Consider the following 21864-nt stretch of genomic DNA (forward strand, 5'->3'; position numbering starts at 1 on the left):
TTGGAGGTTGCAATGAGCCAAGATTGTACTACTGCACTCCAGCCTGGGCAACAGTGAGAGACTCTGTCTCAAAAAAAAAAAGTCAAAAGCCAAACTGTTTCCCACTCCCAAGGTCAAACTTACCTTTTCTTTTTATATTCTATTCCGTACTCAAAGATGGCAGTGAAAACCCCTAGATAAACTGAGAAGTGCTTGACTATAGTCAGTTTCAGTCAAATCTGTAGGACCCAGAATGGATTGGAAGTTGTATAAAATAAATTTTCTTGCACAAAAATGTTGAGGGGGAAAGGAAATAGGTACTTTATTTTTCAAGTTATAAATAAGAATCCCTTTGATGGTATAAAATGCAGCAGGAATAACTCTTCAAGTCTTAGTAAAGAATTCAGATGGACCAAAACTCAGTAAAATGTAGCTGTAGGCTCGAGGAGCTGGGAAGGTCCTTTCTTAGTAATTTGTTTTCCTTAAAACTTTGTTTTCTCTTAGACATTTTATGGAAATGGAATTTTATTCTCTGAACGTTTCATTTCAGATAGATTTGCAAAGCCCTTCTATACATAGTCACTGTTTTTAGTTTTTAGTAACCGCAAACCTTGAAAATTCATCTCAGCCTAAAAGACTCTCTAGACGTTCCCCGAGTCTAAAGCCTTCCTGCGGATGTTGCGCTTTAAGGTTCTGAAAGGTTTTATGTGGAGTGTTTTTTTCTTCTTTCCAAAGAAGGAAAAGATCAGAAAGGAACATCTAGCCATTGTTGAGCGTTTTGGGAAAAGCGAAAACCTACTTCATCTGTTTCATTTGTAAGGAGAGGCATGCGAAATGTGAATATATTTGGAAATGTCCAAAATTTAACCATGACAGGAGGCAACAGTGTGATGGCAAATTTCAGGCCGAAGTCTGGTGTTTCTTTGCTTTCTTCCCATTTAATCTCTTCTCATTTCTTTTACTTTTCTACTCTCACTATTTCTTTCCTTTCTAATGTTTCCCTTCAATTTTGAGCAATTTTGTTTTTCTTTTTTTTTTTTGAGATGGAGTCTTGCTCTTGTTGCCGAGGCTGGAGTGTGATGGCGTGATCTTGGCTCACTGCAACCTCTGCCTCTTGGTTTCAAGCGATTCTTCTGCCTCAGCCTCCCAAGTAGCTGGGATTACAGGCATACACCACCATGCCCGACTAATTTTTGTATTTTTAGAAGTGATGGGGTTTCTCCATGTTGGTCAGGCTGGTCTCAAACTCCCGACCTCAGGTGATTTGCCTGCCTCGGCCTCTGAAAGTGATGGGATTACAGGTGTGAGCCACTGTGCCAGGCCAATTTTGAGCCATTTTCTTTATTCCCTCTACCTATGAACTCACAGCAGTAGAGAAAACACTGGCCTCTCAGAAATATATTTATACATATATCTAAGGACTCTGGAAAACAGATTGAAAGACATTAAGCCTCAGTAGTGACACTGTGATTTGAATACGAAATGTTTCTGTGCAGCAAGAATTCTCAGGGTTTGTCTATTTGTAAAATGTACTCAGTATTCATGGAACAGATATGAAGGGTGCTCATTCTTCACCAGGCACCATGGTCAACGTAGAGGGCTAACCTGTGTTACCTCCATGCTGAGGATTCCTGCGACGACACAGGAGGGGACAGTAACAAGGCTAGAAGCTTGTGGTTGCCATATAGTTACTCATATATCCAAGTTACGGGGAAGGGGTCCTGAGCCAGACCCCAAGAGAAGGTTCTTGGATCTCACTCAAGAAAGAAATCAGGGCGAGTTTATAAAGTGAAAGCAAATTTCTTAGGAAAGGAATAAAAGAATGGCTACTCCATAGACAGAGCAGCCCCGAGGGCTGCTGGGTTCCTATTTTCTTTTCTGTCTGTCTTTCTTTTTCTTTTTTTTTTTTTTTTTGAGACGGAGTCTCACTCTGTTGCCCAGGCTGGAGTGAAGTGGTGTGATCTTGGCTCACTTCAGTCTCCGCTCCCTGGGATCAAGTGATTCTCCTGCCTCAGCCTCCCAGGTAGCTGGGATTATAGGTGCCCACCACCATGCCTGGCTAATTTTTGTATTTTTAGTAGAGATAGGGTTTCACCATGCTGGCCAGGATGGTCTGACCTCAGGTGTTCTACCCACTTTGGCCTCCCAAAGTGCTGGGATTACACGCGTGAGCCACTGCACCCAGCCTGGTTTCCCATTTTTGTGATTATTTCTGGATGATATGCTAAACAAAGGATGGATTATTCATGTTTCTCCTTTTTAGATCATATAGAGTAACTTCCTGTCGTTGCCACGGCATCTGTAAATTGTCATGGCGCTGGGGGGAGTGTAGCAGTGAGGACAACCAGAGATCACTCTCATCGCCATCTTGGTTTTGGTGGGTTTCGACCGGCTTCTTTACTGCAACCTGTTTCATGAGCAAGGTCTGTGTGACCTGTACCTTGTGCCAACCTCCTGTCTCATCTTGTGACTTAGAATGCCTTAGCTGTCGGGGAATGTAGCCCAGTAGGTCTCAGCCTTATTTTACTCAGCTCCTATTCAAGATGGAGTTGCTCTGGTTCACATGCCTCAAACAGTCAGGTGTAAGAACCATCATGGAAACCTCCATTTCCTTGGCCTCTGAGACTTTGAGGAGGTGTATATGCTGATGGTGATGAAAGGAGTCGAACTCTGTAAAATATTTAAAGAGCTTTATTCTGAGCCAAATATGAGTGACCCAGGCCGGTGGCTCGGCCCCAGAGGGTCCTGTGAACATGCCCAAGGTGGTTGTGTTACAGCTTGATGTTATACATGTGAGGGACAGAAGTTAGAGGCCAGCATCATTCAATACTGTATTTAAGGCATTGGATTGGTCCAGAAAGCCGGAACAACTGCAGGCAGTTGATTGAAAGAGGTTATTATCTAAAGATGTGGAACCCACAGAAAGGAATGCCTGGGTTTAGATAGGGAGTTGTAGAGACCAAGGTTTTTATTTCACAGATGAAGCCTCCAGGTAACAGGCTTCAGAGAGATTAGACAGTAAGGGTGCCAGACTCTTAAATCTCTCCTGGAACAGGAAAAGATGTGGAAAGGGAATGGGACTCTCTACAGAATGTAGACTTTCTCCACAAGGGACAGCTTTGCAGGGCCGTTTCAAAATATGTCAAAGAAATATATTTTGGGGTAAAATACTTTGATTTCTTTCAGGGCCTGCTGTCTGTCTTGTGATGCTGTTTTACAGACAGGCTGGAATTTGGAGTCTTTTTTTTTTTTTGAGCTGGAGTTTCACTCTTGTTACCCAGGCTGGAGTACAACGGCACGATCTGAACCTCCACCTCCTGGGTTCAAGCAATTCTCCTGCCTCAGCCTCCCGAGTAGCTGGGACTACAGGTGCGCGCCACCACGCCCAGCTAATTTTTTTGTATTTTTAGTAGAGACAGGGTTTCACCATGTTGACCAAGATGGTCTCAATCTCTTGACCTCATGATCCACCCGCCTCGGCCTCCCAAAGTGCTGGGATTACAGGCGTGAGCCACTGCGCCCGGCCTGGAATTTGGAGTCTTATTGCTACAAAGCGTTGGTTTTCTCAGTCCTAAGATTTCTGTTTTAATGTTAGTGCATGCTGGACAGTGGTGCCTGAATTCCAAAGGGAGGAGGGTAGAATGAGGCCTGTCCGACCCTCCCTTCCCATCATGGCTGGCACTAGGGTTTCAGGTTTTCTTTGGAATCCCTTTGGCCAAGAGGAGGTCCTCCATTCAGTCAGTTGAGGGGGCTTAGAATTCTGTTTTTGGTTTTCAATGACTGGAGTTCACGTGACAATTCTGAAATGAAACCACCTTGGAAGCTGTTTAAATGGTGCATGACTAGAATTTAGGCAGACTTAGCTTCGGTTCTGCCATTTTGTTTCGGCTTCCTTTGGCGTGAAGCTGGGCCGCTGTCCAGTTCTCCACTGTCCCTTGGCTGGTTTCAGGGTTAGCATGCCCTTATATGCTGGGCTGCAGAGTAGACAGACTTTTCTGTGGGGGTTCAAAATGTCGCCACCAAGTACTGTTCACATGCTTTTTTAGACTGGAAAGTTTCCCAAGGCTGTTTTCTCCCCCCTGACTTGCCTTTAGCCATGATAATCGTGGCTTTTGTACTCTCTGCAAGAATAAAAAGAAAGAAACGTTCCCAGTCCTTTTAATATAAAAGTCATAAACTGTGCCTGGCAACTGTAGAACATTATAGTGCCCCTTTGTTTTTATTGTTGTATAACTTTTAATGGTCTTCCTTATCTTGGTGCCTGACTGTTGTTTGCTGGGCTGAAGTTAATGTTTTGAACGTCAGTTCAGAGGTGAATGAATGAATGGTGAGGTCATAATAGCAGATATGGACGTGCTCTTGACGTTTTGTGAATATCAAATGCTAATTTTAACAATAACAAATTTTGAAAAAGAATGGAAAGTTCCCAGTGAGGGAAATAAAGGTATTTTGTGTGAGAGGCACTGTTATTTGTAGATAATACTGTTCATTTCTTTTGCAGATAGTCAGTATAGTCTCTTTGCCTCAATTATGACTTCATCCTTCAGCCTACTAGTGTTACAGGAAAGGGGTCTCAGTTCAGATCCCCAAGAGACCGTCTTGGGTCTCGTGCAAGAGAGAATTCAGGGTAAGTCCACAGAGTAAAGTGAAAGCAAGTTTATTAAGAAAGTAAAGGAATCGTGAACGGCTTCTCCATAGACAGAGCCGCGCGGAGGCTGCTCGTTGCCCATTCTTATGGTTCTTTCTTGATAGTGTGCTCAGCAAGGGGTAGATAATTCATTCCTCCCCTTTTTAGACCAGATGGGATCACTTCTCAGCATTGCCATGGCGTCTGTAAACTGTCATGGTGCTGGTGGGAGTGTAGCAGTGAGGATGACCAGAGATCACTCTCAGTGCCATCTTGGTTTTCGTGGGTTTTGACCGGCTTCTTTACTGCAACCTGTTTTATCAGCAAGGTCTGTGACCTGTATCTCCTGCTGGCCTCCTATCTCATCCTGTGACTTAGAATGCCTTCACTGTCTGGGAATGCAGCCCGGTTGGTCCCAGCCTCATTTTACCCAGCCCCTACTCAGGATGTAGTTGCTCTGGTTCCAGTGCCTCTGACAGTAGTATTTGAGGAAGCTCAGATGTTTTTAAAGTATGGAGTAGCCATGATAGACATCCTTTCCCTTTTTGCAGTTGGAGACTTTGCAGCAACCTCTATGCCGGTGATTCCCAAGCCCTTTGGAGTTAGAAGTCTCTGCCCTTGTAGGTCTGGTTTGAGACCACCTTCCCTTCCCTGCTGTCAGGTACTATGTGCTGGATCTCAGTTGAATGTTGATTTCCTTTGAGAATCCTTTGACCTCTCCTGAGATCAGATGAGGTGACTTAAATGTATTACTGCTGGAAATGATTGGACTAAATGTAGGGAAGGGATTTGGACTAGAACTAGGGAATGTCCCAACTGGCAACGTCCCCAATTTTTCCTAAGACTTTTCACCGTTTCTAGGGTGGGTTGGTCAAGACACCTCTCCTTTGGTGGGATCAGTTGTTTGGATCTAAGTTTTGTGGACTGTCTCTCTCTCTTTTTTATACCGAGTATATTCTTCTGCAGAATGGTGTGTATCTCATTTTAGCTTCAGAAGGTACCACTTTAAAGAAGTAATTAAATTATAAAGATTAGTTCAAAGTCATTGTCAACTAGAGAAGTTAGCAAAGGTATTGGAAGGCCAACTACTTTCTTCTTTATTTCCCATGTGACTTTTTCTGCAGAAACTCACCTAGAGTTCTTAAAGGGAATGACTGGTAACTTTCTGGCATTTCATGGTGAGAGGCCTCTGCTGGCCACTGGAGATAGTTCTTTCCTTTCTTAAAACGTTTAATTTTTAGGGCTGGGCATGGTAGCTCACGCCTGTAATCCCAGCACTTTGGGAAGCTGAGATGGAAGGATTGCTTGAGACCAAGAGTTTGAGAACAACCTCGGCTACATAGCAAGACCCTGTCTCTACAAAAAATTTAAAAATTAGCTGAGTGTAGTTATGTGAACCGTGGTCCCAGCTTCTCAAGAGGCTGAGGTGGGAGGTTTGCTTGAGCCCAAGAGGTTGGGGCTGGAGTCAGCCACGATTGTGCCACTGCATTCCAGCCTAAGTGACAGAGTGAGATCCTTTTTCAAATAAAAATTAACTTTTAAGTAAAAAATTTTTATAGCTTGCTGTAGTCTTGAACTCTTGGGCTCAAGTGATTCTCCTGCCTCAGTCTCCTGAGTAATGGGGACTACAGCTGTGCACCACCATGCTTGCCTAATTTATTTTTTTAACCTATTTTCATTATTATTATTTTATGAGATAGAGTTTTGCTCTTGTTGCCCAGGCTGGAGTGCAATGGCATGATCTCGGCTCACTGCAACCTTTGCCTCCCAGATTCAAGTGATTCTCTCGACTCAGCTTTTCAAGTAGCTGGGATTACAGGCGTGCACCACCACACCCGGCTAATCACCATGTTGGTCAGGCTGGTCTCTAATTCCTGACCTCAAGTGATCCTCCTGCCCCGGCCTCCCAAAGTGTTGGGATTACAGGCGTGAGCTACTGCGACCAGCCTTTTTTTTAAACTTACTTTTATTTTATCTAGAGACAGGGTGTCTTATGTTGCCCAGGCTGATCTTGAACTCCTAGCCTCAAGGGATCCTCCTGCCTCAGCCTCCCAAAGTGCTGGGTTTACAGACATGGGCTACCATGCCCCATCCACAGTGTTCTCTGGAGGAGAAACTGAAGAGCATCGGGATTTCTCACCTAGGTTTGTCTGAGAGGAGAGTCAGGTAGCACTTGAGCAATTTGAATTTTTGTTGAGAAAAACAAAGTGAAAAGATTTTTTTGACGTCGGTTATGTTGTGGGGCAGATTTTATTTTTCTCTTCTACTTATTGTTTTTATCCTTTTGTACTATTTTTAAAGACAGGAATGAGAAGAAATTATCCCTGGACCATTCTGCCCAGTGAAAAGCAAGCAGTGTGGCTATTGGAAGTGGGGTGTGGTCACAGGAGCAGGTCTGGCCGAGTTGTCCAAAACACTGACTGTCGTGGCGGGCTCTGTGGTTTTGGTGGGTTTCCTCACTTCGATGTTCCCTGGTTACTTCATCAATGCAATGGAGACAGTAATCTCATCGGATGCTGTGGTTTGCTGAGATCATTCTTGTAAAAGAACAGTCCCTGGTACACAGCAAGCGGTTCATGATTGCTACCGTATGATCATATTCAGAATCTATTATGTCATGTTACTGTGTTATGAAAGATTCGGGTTCCCTGGTACACTGATGTTGTCTTTGACACTCAGAAAAGACGTTTCCTGGGCCAATGTTAAATGAGTATTTGGCCATTAAGATCAGAGAAGACCAAGGCAGGCGGATCATGAGGTCAAGAGATCGAGACCATCCTGGCCAACATGGTGAAACGCCGTCTCTACTAAAAATACAAAAATTAGCTGGGTGTGGTGGCGGGTGCCTGTAATACTAGCTGCTTGGGTGGAAGAATTGCTTGAATCCTGGAGGCGGAGGTTGCAGTGAGCTGAGATTGTACCTCTGCCCTACTGCCGGGACAACAGAGTGAGACTCTGTCTCAAAAAACAAAGAAATTAAATTAGAGACATCTTGATGTTACACCCATATTAACATAGTGTGAATCTCTATTCCTTCACCCAAGCAAGGAAAGGAAGGAAGGAAGGAAGGAAGGAAGAAAGGGCGGAGAGAGAGAAAGAAAGGACGGAGAGAGAGAAAGAAAGGAAGGAGGGAGGGAGAAAGGGAAAGAAGGAAGGAAGGAGGGAGGAGGAAGTTTCCCTATATAATCAACATAGCATTATCACAACTAATACAATTCATACTAATTTCTTACTATCCTCTAATATCCAGTTTATGTTTCAGTTTCCCCAGTTATAGTTGGGTGTATCCTGAGCTTACAGTTCCATAGTCACTTCTTCTGGGGAATGAGGAGGTGGAACTAACTTGGGTTTATATAAGCATGAAAGTTTCATGTTTAATACCATTAGGAAGTGCCGGCGTGATTTTGTTAATTTCGGATTGAAGCTTTAGGGACATGCACATGGCTCTCTTGCAAGATGAAATGGAAATGGGGAAATGATTTGGTTAATAGAATAAATAGGGATGGGTTCGTGATGTCTCCAGCTGGGGCTGGCTTGTAGACTGGGCAGATCACGCATTGCCAGTGGTTGGCTGACTCACATACTGGTCAGAGAGGAGGAGGCCGGGCCCTGGTCTGAGGCACAGCAGGTTTTGGGTCTTATATTTTCTAGTCTCCATAAATGTTCTTAATGCCATTTCAGGTTACAGCGGAGACTTGGACAACCCTTTGGCTTTAGTTTTGTTTTGTTATTTGAGACTCTGGCATTTTCTTCCACGAGACTAAATGCTGGGTCTATTGGGTTACCTGTCTAAGGAAACTCACATTGTTCCAGGATAAAAGAATGAAAAAGTCATGCTTTGGCTGCTTGGTGAATATCAGATGCTGCTGGCCCCAGAGGTCATGAGCCAACGGGCATGTCCTGTGCCTTGTGCTGGCTCCCGCTGTGAGAACCAGCTTTGGAGACTTCCCACCCAAACCTCCCCGCCCTGTAAGAGGCATGGTGTTGGGTGTGTCAGGCACAGATGAGGAGCAAGGAGAACCGTCCTTTCCCCCATGAGCTCTGAACCAATTGAGAAGTAGGGCTGAGGGGCCAGGCAGATGGAGATCAAAATGTTACATTCATTCCTGACAAAAGTTCTGTTGGAGGACTGGGCCGTGTTTTAATAAAGGGCTTCCCCTCTCTCAGCCTCAGAAGCAGTTCACCTAGCCCCTGCAGGCTCCTCCCCTGGCCCAGAGGAGAGGAGTAGTCTGTGGGCATCCAGCGGGTTCCCAAGAAATAGGAGGAGAACCAGCTGGGCTGGTACCCCTCCATTCCCTCTTGGCCAGCTAGGTAAGTCTGTTCTGCCCTGGGAGGAGGAAGAGGTAGGAGGCTCTGGGAGATTTTGCCGCAGACATCAGGAATGTGGAATACCTGTTCCCTCTTCACTCTCGCCATCTTCTTGGGACCTGGAATCCCTGGGGACCCAGCGCCCTGGCCCTACCTGTGGGTTTATACTCCTGGGGCAGCCCTTTTCCTGTGTCTCAGCTTCATATTTAGAGGGGATGAGAGAAATGAGATCGATGCTGATAATAGTGGCACTTAATAAATATTGTCTTCGTATCGGTGATATGCATTTCTTTCTTTCTTTTCTTTTGGAGATGGAGTCTAGCTCTGTTGCCAGGCTGGAGTGCACCTGTGTAATCTTGGCTCACTACAAGCTCCTCCTCCTAGGTTCAAGGGATTCTCCTGCCTCAGCCTCCCGAGTAGCTGGGATTATAGGCACATGCCACCTCGCCCAGCTAATTTTTGTATTTTCAGTAGAGATGGATCCTGACCTTGTGATCCGCCTGCCTCGGCCTCCCAAAGTGCTGGGATTATAGGCATAAGCTGCCATGCCTGGCCAAATTTTCTTCCTTTTTAAGGCCGAATAATATTCCATTGTATGGCTAGACCGTATTTTGCTTACCCATTCATCTGTCCACGGACTCTTGGAGCAACCTGTGGGTGGTTGGGAGTCAGGCTGCTGTGAACATCGGTGTATGAATATGTGTGCATTACATTTTTAAAAGGAAACTCTTTGTTGAAATATAATACATAAAACATACTTCTGACTCACATGGACTTTGCTGATAACTGCTGGTTCTCTAAAACCCCTCGAGTTTGAAATGTAACAACCACGATACGTGTTATCATGGAGCCTTGCCTGTTCTGTTCTGAGTTGTTAACGTTCGTGGTCAATCTTGTGAGATCCAGCTCACTACATCAGCCTGTCAAGATCTTTTAGAATTCTGAGTTTGGTTTAATTTTGGGTTGTCCGCAAAATTAATTATGATATGATGATTGTATCCCCCTCCTCGAAGTCATAAAATGCTGAAGAGGAAGGGGCCTGCAGCAGAGCTCTGTGGGGGCCATGGGAACCCTCCCCCTGGTTGGGTCTTGCTGTGAAGTTGCTTACGGGTCTAGTTTCCCTCACTTCTGGCCCCTTTATTCATTTCATTTATAAGGAATTCATAAGGAAATTTCTCACCATGTTATGTGGATTGCAGGTTGCCATTTTTTTTTTAATTTAAATTTTTTTAGAGACAAGATCTTGCTTTGTCTCCCGGGTGGAGAGTGCCGTGGCATAGTCATGGCTCAGTGCAGCCTCGAATTCCTGGGCTCAAGGGAGCCTCCTGCCTTAGCCTCCCGAGTAGCTGGGACTATAGGTGTGCAACACCATGCCTGGCTAATTTTTAAATTATCTGTAGAGATGGAGTCTCGCTGTGTTTCCCAGGCTAGTCTTGAACTCCTGGACTCAAGTGATCTTCCCGCCTCAGCCTCCAAAAATGCTGGGATGACAGGTGTGAGCCACTGTGCCTGCCCTGGGTTGCCATTCATTTAATAATCTGCAAACCTGTTGAGACTCGAACTAAGCTGGATTGACTGTACATGCTCAGGTTTTTTAGTAGGTAACATTTTAGGTGCATGACGGTTAGCTCTTCTACATTCTTATTGCCAGGTTATAATGCAAGCAAGTTTCAGACCAAATTCACATAAGACCCCTCATTCAGGAAGTGTGCGAGCAGGCTGGCCAGCCGAGGGCAGTCTGTACAGCGTTTCTGTCATCAGGAGTCCCTACTCTGTGCCTTCCTACATGCTCTGACTGCTACGTTGTATGAAAGCTTCCCTTGAGACAGATTTTCCGGTATTCCAAAACCAGGATTCTCTTATCCTATGAGAAGCGCCAGGCAGTCAGAAATTTCCCAAACCAACAGCTGGACCTTTTTTAGGAATCCGGCCTCAGGATAGAGGGTCTTGCTCTGTCACTGAGGCTGGAGTGTAGTGGCATGACCAGGGCTCACTGCAGCCTTGACCTCCCAGGCTCAAGTGAGCCTCCTGCCTCAGCCTCCTGAGTAGCTGGTACTACAGGTGTGTGCCACCACACTCAGCTACTTTATGTGTTTTTTGCTAGAGACGGGGTTTTGCCATGTTGCCCAGGCTGGTGTCGAACTACTGGGGTCAAGCAATTTGCCCACCTTGGCCTCCCTAAGTGTTGGGATTACAGACATGAGCCACTATATCTAGCCTGGTAATCACTGTTCTGACTGTTGTCACCTTAGATTAGTTTTGCCTGCTTTTTTTTTTTTGAGATGGAGTCTATGTCTCCAGGCTGTAGTGTGGTGGTATGATCTTGGCTTACTGCAGCCTCTGTCTCCCGGGTTCATGCAGTTCTCCTGCCTCAGCCTCCCGAGTAGCTGGGACTACAGGCATGTGCCTCCACACCCAGCTAATTTTTGTATTATTAGTAGAGACAGCATTTTACCGTGTTGGCCAGGCTGGTCTTGATCTCCTGACCTCGTGATCCGCCTGCCTGGGCCTTCCAAAGTGCTGAGATTACAGGCATGAGCTAATGCACCTGGCCTTTGCCCGCTTTTTAATTCCCTTTAAAAATGGAATTGCACTTACGTTTTATGAGGTTGATTCCTGTTGTTGCACGTACAAGTTGTTCATTTTTTCCCCACTGCTCTGTAATATTCCATCATATAAAGTTTAGGTCCCTTTTTATGGTTGATGGACATTGGTTGTTTCCAGTTTGAGCCGGTACAAAGAAAACAGCTGAAAACATTCTTGTCCATGTCTTTCATGGATAGAATACGAGTTATTGGGTAGGGCAACTGACCATCCTTAGAATTGACGTTTACAGTAACTACCTCATGGAGACTATCACGCTGCCCGTGCCAAATGATTTTAAAGTAAATTGACGGTGTTATACAAAACCATATTACACAAAGGAGTGAATTTAGTCTCCTATGGCTTGTATTTAGCCAGTCCATGCCAGCATGAAAGCAGATCATTGCTTTGGTGCACCCGCCTATAATAAATGTTCTAAGTCAGAAGGTCAATTTCCTGAAATCTGAGACTCTCATGTGAAACCGTATTGTTTCCTCATGCCTTCTCCAGAAGCTAGGGTGGGAAAGAACCCTCTATCACTTCTGCAGATAGACATCATTTTCTAATTATAGATTCTTACTGTGAAAAAGTCATGAATTACTAAAAACTCTGGGAATATAAACTAGGTTTGGGGATCCCCCGAATTGGAATGAATAAAGTTTTAAAAGATTCATTTATGTTTTCTTTCCATGTCATTCTGTGTATTGTGATGAGAAAAATATTTGCTGCTGATTTAGAATTCCTGAATGCTCTTATAAAAATTTAATTCCACCCGTTGTAACTAGGCTTTCAAGTCTTTGAGAGAGGCTGTTTTTTTCCAGTAGGTTGAAAGAGGGAAAACCTATTAGCTTAAGAGAATTGTTGGATACAAGTTTAATAGGGAAGACGAACTCAGAGCACCACTGGGGGCTGCCGAATTGATTTAAATTTTAAAAGAACCTATGTTTTATGAAAGTAAAGAAATAGATTAACAGTCCCCGTGATAAGAATGGAAAAGATTCTTGGGACCTGTACCACACACATACATTTAAAGTATCACCCAGCCTGGGCAACATGGTGAGGGCCTGTCTCTACAAAATTCAAAATCTTAGCCAGGCATGGCAGTGTGTGCCTGTGGTCCCAGGTTGAGCTGGGAGGATCACTTGAACCCAGGAGGTCAAGGCTGCAGTGAGCTGTGATTGCGCCGCTGCACTCCAGCCTGGGTGACAGAGTGAGACCGTGTCTCAGAAAAAAAAAAAAAAATTAAAATATCACTGCTTCTTTGTAGCACTTAACAGTATTTTTGAATAAGCCAACAGGAGGGGAATCTGGTGCCGTGAAGTAATGTTACGGGTGCATTTACCCTTTGACCCAGCAGTCCTGTTTCTGGGAATCTTTACTGCAGATACACCCGCACATGTGATGAAATGACATCTGCTCACAATTATAATTGAAGCTTTTTGACACCAGAGTGTTGGAAGCCGCCAAGTGGCCATCAGTCAATAAGGGACTAGTTAAAGGGATGATGGTGTCTATCTGCAGTGGAACGCTATGCAGCTGTTAAAGAGAATGCTACAAATCTGTGTTCCGGCCATGCCTGTAATCCCAATACTGTGGGAAGCCAAGGCAGGCAGATGAAGTCAGGAGTTCGAGACCAGCCTGACCAACATGGTGAAATCCCGTCTATGCTAATAACGCAAAAATTAGCTGGGAATGGTGGTGTACGCCTGTAATCCCAGCTACTCAGGAGGCTGGGGCAGGAGAATCTCTTGAACCCAGAGGGTGGAGGTTACCGTGAGCTGAGATTGAGCCACTGCACTCCAGCCTGGTGACAGAGCAAGATTACGTCTCAAAAAAAAAAAAAAAAAAAAAAATCTGTGTTTTTGTTTGTTTGTTTGTTTGTTTGTTTGTTTTCCGAGCTAGCTGAGATTTTATTTTGGACCAAAAAAAAAAAAAAGCAATTGAATTGTTTTGCAACTGGAGGCATGGGCAAGGGGGGTCCCCAGGCAGTAAACTCCCCGCCGGTGGGCTGAGGGCTAGGGCTGAGCGCCGGTGGGCTGAGGGCTGAGCGCCGGTGGGCTGAGGGCTAGGGCTGAGCGTCAGGTGGGTCTCCTGTTCCCTGCGCTCCCCTGCACAGCAACCTCCCTCCTGGGCTCTGGGGCAGCCTCAGGAGGGGCAGGCTGGGAGGGGCAGGCTGGGAAGGGCAGGCTGGGAGGGGCTGTTGCAGCTGTTCACTTGGGCAGGATGTCAGAGGACTCAGACACCAGCCTCCCATCGCGGGTCTCAATCTTCTTCACAACCACAGCCTTGGTGGAGCTGGTGCGGCTGATGGAGCTGGAGCCCGCGACAGAGCCAAAGCTGGAGCCCAGGCCGTAGCTGAGGCCGGGGCTTGTGAGGCCCCCATAGGCAGAGCTCAGACCACCTGCATAGCCGCTGGTGGTCTTCGTGTGGATACTCATGTTCTGCATCTCGGACTCCAGCCGGCTCTCCTCGCCCTCCAGTAGCTTGCGGTAGGTGGCGATCTCGATGTCCAGGGCCAGTTTGACATTCATCAGCTCCTGGTACTCACGCAGCTGCTTTGCCATGTCCTGCTTGGCCCGCTGCAGGGCGGCCTCCAGCTCCTTCTGCTTGTCATGAGCATCCTTGAGTGCCCGCTCCCCGCGATCCTCAGCATCTCTAATGGCAGCCTCCAGGGAAGCCCTCTGGCCTTTGAGGCCCTCGATCTCAGCCTGGAGCCGGCTGATGTTCCGGTTCATCTCGGAGATCTCAGTCTTCGTACGCCGCAGGTCATCCCCGTGCTTCCCAGCCAGCATCTGCAACTCCTCATACTTGATCTGGTATATGCTCTCCGCCTCAGCCCGGCTGCGGTTGGCGATCTCCTCGTACTGCGCCTTGACCTCGGCAATGATGCCATCCATGTCCAGAGAGCGGCTGTTGTCCATGGACAGCACCACAGACGTGTCGGAGATCTGGGACTGCAGCTCCCGGATCTCCTCTTCATACAGCTGCCTGAGGAAGTTGATCTCGTCAGTCAGTCCTTCCAGGCGAGACTCCAGCTCTACCTTGTTCATGTAAGCTTCATCCACATCCTTCTTGATGAGGACAAATTCATTCTCCATCTCTGTACGCTTATTGATCTCTTCCTCATACTTGTTCTTGAAGTCCTCCACCAGCCCCTGCATGTTGCCAAGCTCCGCCTCCAGCTTCAGCTTCTCCTGGCCCAGAGTCTCCAGCTGCCGCCTCAGGTTGTTGATGTACTTCTCAAACATGTTATCCATGTTGCTCCTAGCCGTTTTCTGCTGCTGCAGGAGGCTCCACTTGGTCTCCAGCATCTTGTTCTGCTGCTCCAGGAACCGCACCTTGTCGATGAAGGAAGCAAACTTGTTGTTGAGAGTCTTGATCTGCTCCTTCTCCTGGGTACGCACGGCCTGGATGTTGGGGTCCACATCCACCTTAATGGGGTTCAGCAGGTTCTGGTTGATGGTGACGGCGGTGATGCCTCCCATGCCTATGCCGCTGGCCCCAAAATAGCCTGCACCCAGGCCACCCCGGAAGCCACTACTGCTCACTCGGGAGAAGCTCAAGCGGGCACTAGGCCCACTCGTTAAGGAGCGACTGCTGAAGGCCCCGGGGCCAGAGGTGGACACCTTGTAGGACTTATGGGTCACCCTGGTGGACATGGTGGAGGCAGGAGTGGAAGCAGGCGAGCTGAACTAGGGAGAGATTCCAGAAGGAGCGGAGAAGCTGCTTCTTCAAAATCTGTGTTTTGATTTGAGAAGATTTCCAGGTACGTTGCCAAGCACAGAACCCACAGTGGAGAACAGTGCATGGAATATGCTGCCCTTTGTCTAAGAAAGACGGGCATATGAAAATATATATGTGAATTTACTTATATTCGCACCATAACACTAGAAGGATGAACAAGTTATGATAAAATAATCTTCTGTCTGAGGCCCAGGAAACGGGAGTGATTGGGCATAGGTGTAGGAATGCCTCCTTTGCATGGGTCTTTTGATGTATTGTGTTGACCTTTCGATCATGCAGCAAAGCAAGTCAGCAACCAGCAAAAGCGAATCGGCTGGGGAATGCCTTTGACTTTGAACGAGACTCAGAGCAGGTGGTGGAGAGTGAAGGTGATTGACTGCATTTCTTTGCGCACAAGCAAAGTCGCTGCATTCATTCATTCATTCATTCAGTCATCGGCAAATGTGTACCGAGCCTCTCCCATGTACCATCTGCTATCTCAGATGCCAAGGTTAGAGCTGTCAATGGAAGCATTAAGGTCCAAGCTTTCCTGGAGCTGGCTTCTTGAGGAGGCAAACACATCACATGACAAACAGATGCTTAGTGAGGAAGAGAAGGCTCATGCGGCAGGACCAAAAGAGGAAGGTGGAAGGAGTCCAAGCTGAGGCCCGAGGGGATGCTCATTGCTGATAGATATTCCTGTTTGTTCATGATGCATTTGCAAACAGTGTTTTTAAATTTCATTTTTAAAGGCAGGATCTTGCTCTGTCCCCCAGGCTGGAGTGCAGTAGCATGATCATAGCTCACTGCAGCCTCTACCTCCTGGCCTCAAGTAATCCCCCTACCTCAGCCTCCTAAGTAGCTGGAACTAAAGGCATGCGCTGCCATGCCCAATGAATTTCGTTGTTATTATTAATATTTGTAGAAATGGGGTTTCACTATGTTGCCCAGGCTGGTCTCTTGAACTCCTGGCCTCAAGTGATCCTCCTGCTTTGGCCTCCTAAAGTGTCGGGATTACAGGTGTGAGCCGCTGCACCTAGCCCTGTGAACAATATTTGTACATAGGCTAATAAAGTGGTGTAAAATCTAACATTTAATCTTTTGCTACAGCAGTGAGGATTACATTTTACTATCGTATCATTATTGCTTCAGATAAGTTTCTTTTCTTTTCCTTTTGTTTTTCAAACTGATTTTTACTCTGTTTCCCAGGCTGGAGTGCAGTGGTGTGAGCTTGGCTCACTGCAACCTCTGCCTCCTGCGTTCAAGCAATTCTCCTGCCTCAGCCTCCTGAGTAGCTGGGAGTACAGGCGTGTGTCACCAGGCCTGGATGATTTTTGTGTTTTTAATAGAGACAGGGTTTTGCCATGTTGGCCAGGCTGGTCTCGAACTCCCGACCTCAGGTGATCCACCTGCCTCGGCCTTTCAAAATGCTAGGATTACAGGCATGAGCCACGGAGCCTGGCCAGGATTACATTTTATCATAATATCATTATGACTTCCGATAAGTTTCAAATAAAAAAAAAACCACATTATGGCAGGTGACTTTACCCCAGTCCACTGCTACGTTAGTGGAAAACTAGAACTTAATTGAATAAATAAAATGTGCTTTTGACCATCGTAGTTTGCTTTCACAGCGATCAACTTATTCTGGGGCTAACGTTATCTATGTGATTTGTGACTATAACCATAGATGATTAGGTGATGAGGCATCACTGTGACAAGTCTATTTTTTTTTCTATTCAGGGAGTAGTTTTAAAAAAATCCTAATTACTGTGATATATGCTACAGAAAATTGAAAAAAGCCCACGCATCCACTCAGATAAATCACATAGCTCTCACACTCCATGTGTCTTCGTGAGCCGTCGTCTGAGAATCCCAGGGCGATTATAGCTCCACCGTGGATCATGTGGATATTTGAAACATGTTTCTCTTGTGTTTATTTATTTATATTTTCTCTTCCTGCTCTTTTTATTGGCAGAATTCTCTGTCATGGTTTGTGAATTCGATGAAAGATAAATGTGGTTGTTTAAAAAAGTTTTTACGATGAAATGACACGTTTGCAAGAGAGATTTTTCTCTGTCTCTTTGGGTTCAATTAAATGTGGATGAAACCTGAGAAATAATGAATAACATAGATCAAAGCCGTGGGGAAAGGCGATGTTACTGCTTCCAGCACCTCTAGGTTCGCAACAGCAAGAGTTAAGTTTTGCTCAGAGAACGGAGGAAAAATAACACAGACTGGGCAGCCAGATTTGCGAGGCTGGGCTTTTCCTGACAACCAGTGCAGACTACAGCTTCGTCTGACATGGAACCAGCGTATTCACAAGCATTACTAGATCTGTGATCTATTTACAAAAACACCAGATATCAGATTTGTTTTCAGGGCAAAAAAAATGCAGCGTCATACAGATCTTTATTTCCTAATCATGATAAACTCCACTCTATGGTGAATTAAGGAAATGCTCCAGGCATCGTGGACATCCCTTCAATCTAGGAAATGCACAAAAAGGGGATAATGGAAACTTGTTATTGCATTTTCTATTTCTCTACTCTTTTTTAAATTTTATTTTTAAAGAGATGGGGTCTCACATTCTTGTCCAGTCTGGAGTGCACTGGTGTGATCGTTTCTCCCTGCTGCCTTGAACTCCTGGGCTCAAGCGATTCTCCTGCCTCAACCTCCTGAGTAGCTGGGACTACAGGTGTGCACTGCCATGCCCAGTTTATTTTATTTTATTTTTAATTTTTGTAGAGATGGGGGTCTTACTATGTTGCCCAGGCTCGTCTTGAACTCCTGGCTTTAAGTAATTCTCCTACTCAGACTCCCAAAGTGCTGGGATTATAGGCATAAGCCACCACGCCTGGTCTCCCAATTCTATTTTTTTTTTGAGATGGAGTTTTGCATTGTTGCCTGGGCTGGTGTGTGTGCAGTGGTGCGATCTCGGCTTGCTGCAACCTTTGCCTCCTGGGTTCAAGTGATTCTCCTGCCTCAGCCTCCTAAGTAGCTGGTATTACAGGTGCCTGCCATCACACCTGGCTAAGTTTTTGTATTTTTATTAGAGACGGAGTTTCAAAGATTGGGCTCTGTTTGAGGACAAGCTGATTTAGAACTTTGTCAGATCTGTCCTCTTAGAATCTCAGGGGGCTTGGAAGGATGTGATCTTCATTTCCTAGTAGATAAGGAAAGGTAGGTAGCGACTGCACAAGGACCTCCACTCTGCCTTCTCAGTTCACCTTACAGGAAGCTTGGGCAGTATCTCTGGGGCTCGTGATGGGAGTTGCTGCAGTGAGCCTGTGAGGACGGGACCGTTTGCATCCACCATTGCTGGTGAGACAGCCCTGCCAGAGTAGGTTTGATTTGCTGTAAGCAGGTGCATTCAAGGATGTAGAAAGGCTCCTGGCCACATGGAAGATACATGTTCCATGCTCTGTGTGTTGCGTTATCTTTCTGAATTTACTTTCCAGATGGGAAATAAGAATAGGGTAGCAAAAGTAAGAAAGGATGAAGGGAAGTTGGGTGAGAGCCGTCAGATTCTTAAACGGTTTTTACTATTTGGGGTAGTAGTTTAAAGAAGAGATGCTTTCAAAGTAAGAACACCCAAAAGTAGTGCAGTGGTGGTAGAAGCATTTCAGTTACTTTTAGGCGTTCTTCTCTGATGGTAGCCAAGGTGTCTCTTAGAGTAGATGCCTTGAGTGGAGACCGGATGTTTTACCACTTCTCTTTGGAGGAGGAGTTTGTTGCTCGTCACAGAAACCAAACACTGCTTTTCCTGGGAACTGTTCCCTGTTCTCTGAAACAATGAACACTCTTTTCTCAGATTCATTTCACCAGAATATTCCCACCCAGCGTTTCTTTCATCTTGTACCAAGACCCTGATCTCCCTTGGGACTCAGCGAAAGAGAATGAGTTTATGTTCCCAAGAGTTCTGGTGTTCTGTCAAAGTCCGGATTCTCTTCATTTCATGAAGAATTCATTTATTTTTCATTACTAAACGGACAATTTGATTTTCTGGCATATTAAGATTTTTTTTTAAATAAATGGTTATGGCCAGGTGCACCTGCAATCCCAGCACTTTGGGAAGCTGAGGTGGGCAGATCACCTGAGGTTGGGAGTTTGAGACCAGCCTGACCAACATGGAGAAATCCCATCTCTATTAAAAATACAAAAATTAGCCAGACGTGGTGGTGCATGCTTATAATCCCAGCTACTTGGGAGGCTCTGTCAGGAGAATCACTTGAACCCGAGAGATGGACGTTGCAGTGAGCCGAGATTGTGCCATTGCACTCCAGCCTGGGCAACAAGAGTGTAAGTCCATCTCAAAAACAAAATGTTTATAAGCATTGGACCATATTTGTGAAAGTCTCAAGACCATCTAACAGAATTGGTATAAAATATGACAGTAACAAGAACAACTACAATAAGGAGAGCTGATAATTATATGTTGCTTTTGTGTAGTATGCATGATTAAACATGGGAACGGTCGGAGTTCAGATGCGACATGCCTAGTGGGCTGACATGAGTTGTGGAGCTCTCATTCCCTTTTTTGTTTAGAGATGAGGTCTTGCTCTATTGCCCAGCCTGGAGTGCAGTGGCATGGTCATAGCTCACTGCAGCCTCAACATCCTGGGCTCAAGAAGTCTCTCCCTCAGCTCCTGCCCTGAGTAGCTGAGACTACAGGCATGCACCACCGTGCCCAGCTTGAGCTCTTATTTCTAACCTGTGAAGGTAATGGAGTCCTCTGGAGTGAAGCAGAGCTGAGTGGCATAGACAGCACTCTAACTGGGCTGGAAGAAGAAATGAACATATGCCAGAGAATAAACATCTTTTGTCAAAATTCTGTTGTGCAAGCAGCAGCTGGCATTCATGTCTAGAGTCCAAGACCAGTAACAGCAAACTTATTTCCTATTTGGCTTAGAGAATGAAAATAAGCTCTAAGAGACTTCCCCGCACCTTCCCTGAAATGGAATCTTGGTCTTCAATGGCATGATTTTGGCTCACTGCAACCTCTGCCTCCCAGATTCAAGCAATTCTCCTGCTTCAGCCTCCTGAGTAGCTGGGATTATAGGCACACACCACCACAACTAGCTAATTTTTGAATTTTTAGTTGAGATGGGGTTTCACCCTGTTGGCCAGGCTGGTTTCGAACTCCTGACCTCAAGTGATTCATCCACCTAAGCCTCCCAAAGTGTTGGGATTACAGGTGTGATCCACCACATCTGACCAGCTCTAAGAGTTTAAAAACATTTATAAATAAATATGGGTTGGTGCTTATCAGTATTTTAGTTGTTAGTAAATTTGGTGGTTTGTTTATAATGGAACAATTTACCTTTTTAAGTAAACATGAATTCGTCATCTGCCAGCACGTCTGTGTCTGTATCAGCCAGTTTTCTCACCTCTGAGATTACTGCTGTTTTGTTTTCATTACCAAGTTCTTGGTGCTGTTTTCTCATCTAGCCAAGGTGAGTTGAAGGGGCTGATATACATCGCCCCCCAATGTGGCTGGGCTTTGTGTCCCCACCCAAATCTCATCTTGAATTATCATCCCTGTAAACCCCTGTAGTCCCCATTGGTCAAGAGAGAGACCAGGTGTAGGTAATTGAGTCATGGGTGGTGGTTTTCCCCATGCTGTTCCTGTGATAGTGAGTTCTCAGAAGATCCGATGTTTTTATAAATATGTGGTAGTGCCTCCTGCGTTCCTTCCCCTGCCTGCCACCTTGTGAAGAAGGAACTTGCTTCCACTTCCACCATGATTGTAAGTTTCCCAAGGTCTCCCCAGCTGTGCTGAACTATGAGTCAATTAAACCTCTTTCCTTTATAAAATCACCCAGCCTGAGGCAGTTCTTTATAGCAGTACCAAAGTGGACTAATATAGCCCCCGCTTAGCTGGGGTCTGAAAACCTGGTTAAAATATATATCAAAACAGTAAATAAAAGTCACTGGTTGTTTGTCCCCTGTTTTTCCCGTGGTTGTTGAATGACCAGGTAAGAAATTAAGTGGGACACTCTGCAGACACCTAGCAGAGGGCTCCGCAGGTGGGTGTTCCATCAATTGGTATTTCCCCTCCCCTTCCGCAGCAGTTTTCAGATTATCACGGAGGGCTCCCAAGTGCAGAGAGTAGTCAATAAATGAACCCGGACACCTGCGGAACTGTTGCGGACTCACGTTGAGCAAGGCTGATGCTCTCAGAAAGTGTACCATTTGATCTTGTGGCTTTACCTAAGTCCCCCCGCCAAGTGTACTGTAATTTGAGAAGTTTAGTGTTACTGGCTGATGTCAGACAAGGCAGAAAAGCGTGGTCAAGTTCATCCCAAATGTATTTTGTTTATTTCATATTCTTTATATTTGAGCACTTACAAACCATTCACAAGTTAATTCTCTGAAGCAGAACATGACATTCAACAGCACACACTTTCCTCACATGTTCTGGATGTTGGGCAAGGAATAATCAGTCCTAAATTCTGTTATGCCTTTCCAGTGGCCGTGTTGAAATCTGATGAGAATGCTGGGTGAGAGCCTGGGTTTGTCCATCACCCATAAGGCAGGCAGAGTTTGTGCGTTTCAGTTATGTGCAGAGGTTTAATGGTAGATTTCGAATTGAAGGATAAAATAGTGGGGCAGCATTGTTTTTTACCAACTTAGATAAGTGA

At 45.6% G+C, this 21864-nt stretch overlaps 2 protein-coding genes and 1 pseudogene across 6 annotated transcripts in view; 2 read left to right on the top strand and 1 right to left on the bottom strand.

Moving 5' to 3' along the window:
• Window positions 1-21864, top strand: part of CAMK1D (calcium/calmodulin dependent protein kinase ID) — a 456826-nt gene that overhangs the window by 86211 nt on the left and 348751 nt on the right. The window lies entirely within an intron of this gene.
• On the top strand, window positions 12439-12586 carry LOC118143510 (U6atac minor spliceosomal RNA; annotated as a pseudogene).
• Window positions 13363-15229, bottom strand: LOC118155257 (keratin, type II cytoskeletal 8). The gene has a single exon (XM_035306791.3). The coding sequence runs from the start codon at window positions 15154-15156 to the stop codon at window positions 13708-13710; it is 1449 nt and encodes a 482-aa protein (XP_035162682.1). The 5' UTR covers window positions 15157-15229; the 3' UTR covers window positions 13363-13707.

This window comes from Callithrix jacchus, chromosome 7 (assembly GCF_049354715.1).
Source record: "Callithrix jacchus isolate 240 chromosome 7, calJac240_pri, whole genome shotgun sequence".
Classification (NCBI taxonomy): Eukaryota; Metazoa; Chordata; class Mammalia; order Primates; family Cebidae; genus Callithrix; species Callithrix jacchus.

Bases quoted from the DNA above. Each gene is read 5' to 3' on its own strand.
- LOC118155257 (XM_035306791.3), bottom strand. From the start codon at position 15,156: ATGTCCACCAGGGTGACCCATAAGTCCTACAAGGTGTCCACCTCTGGC.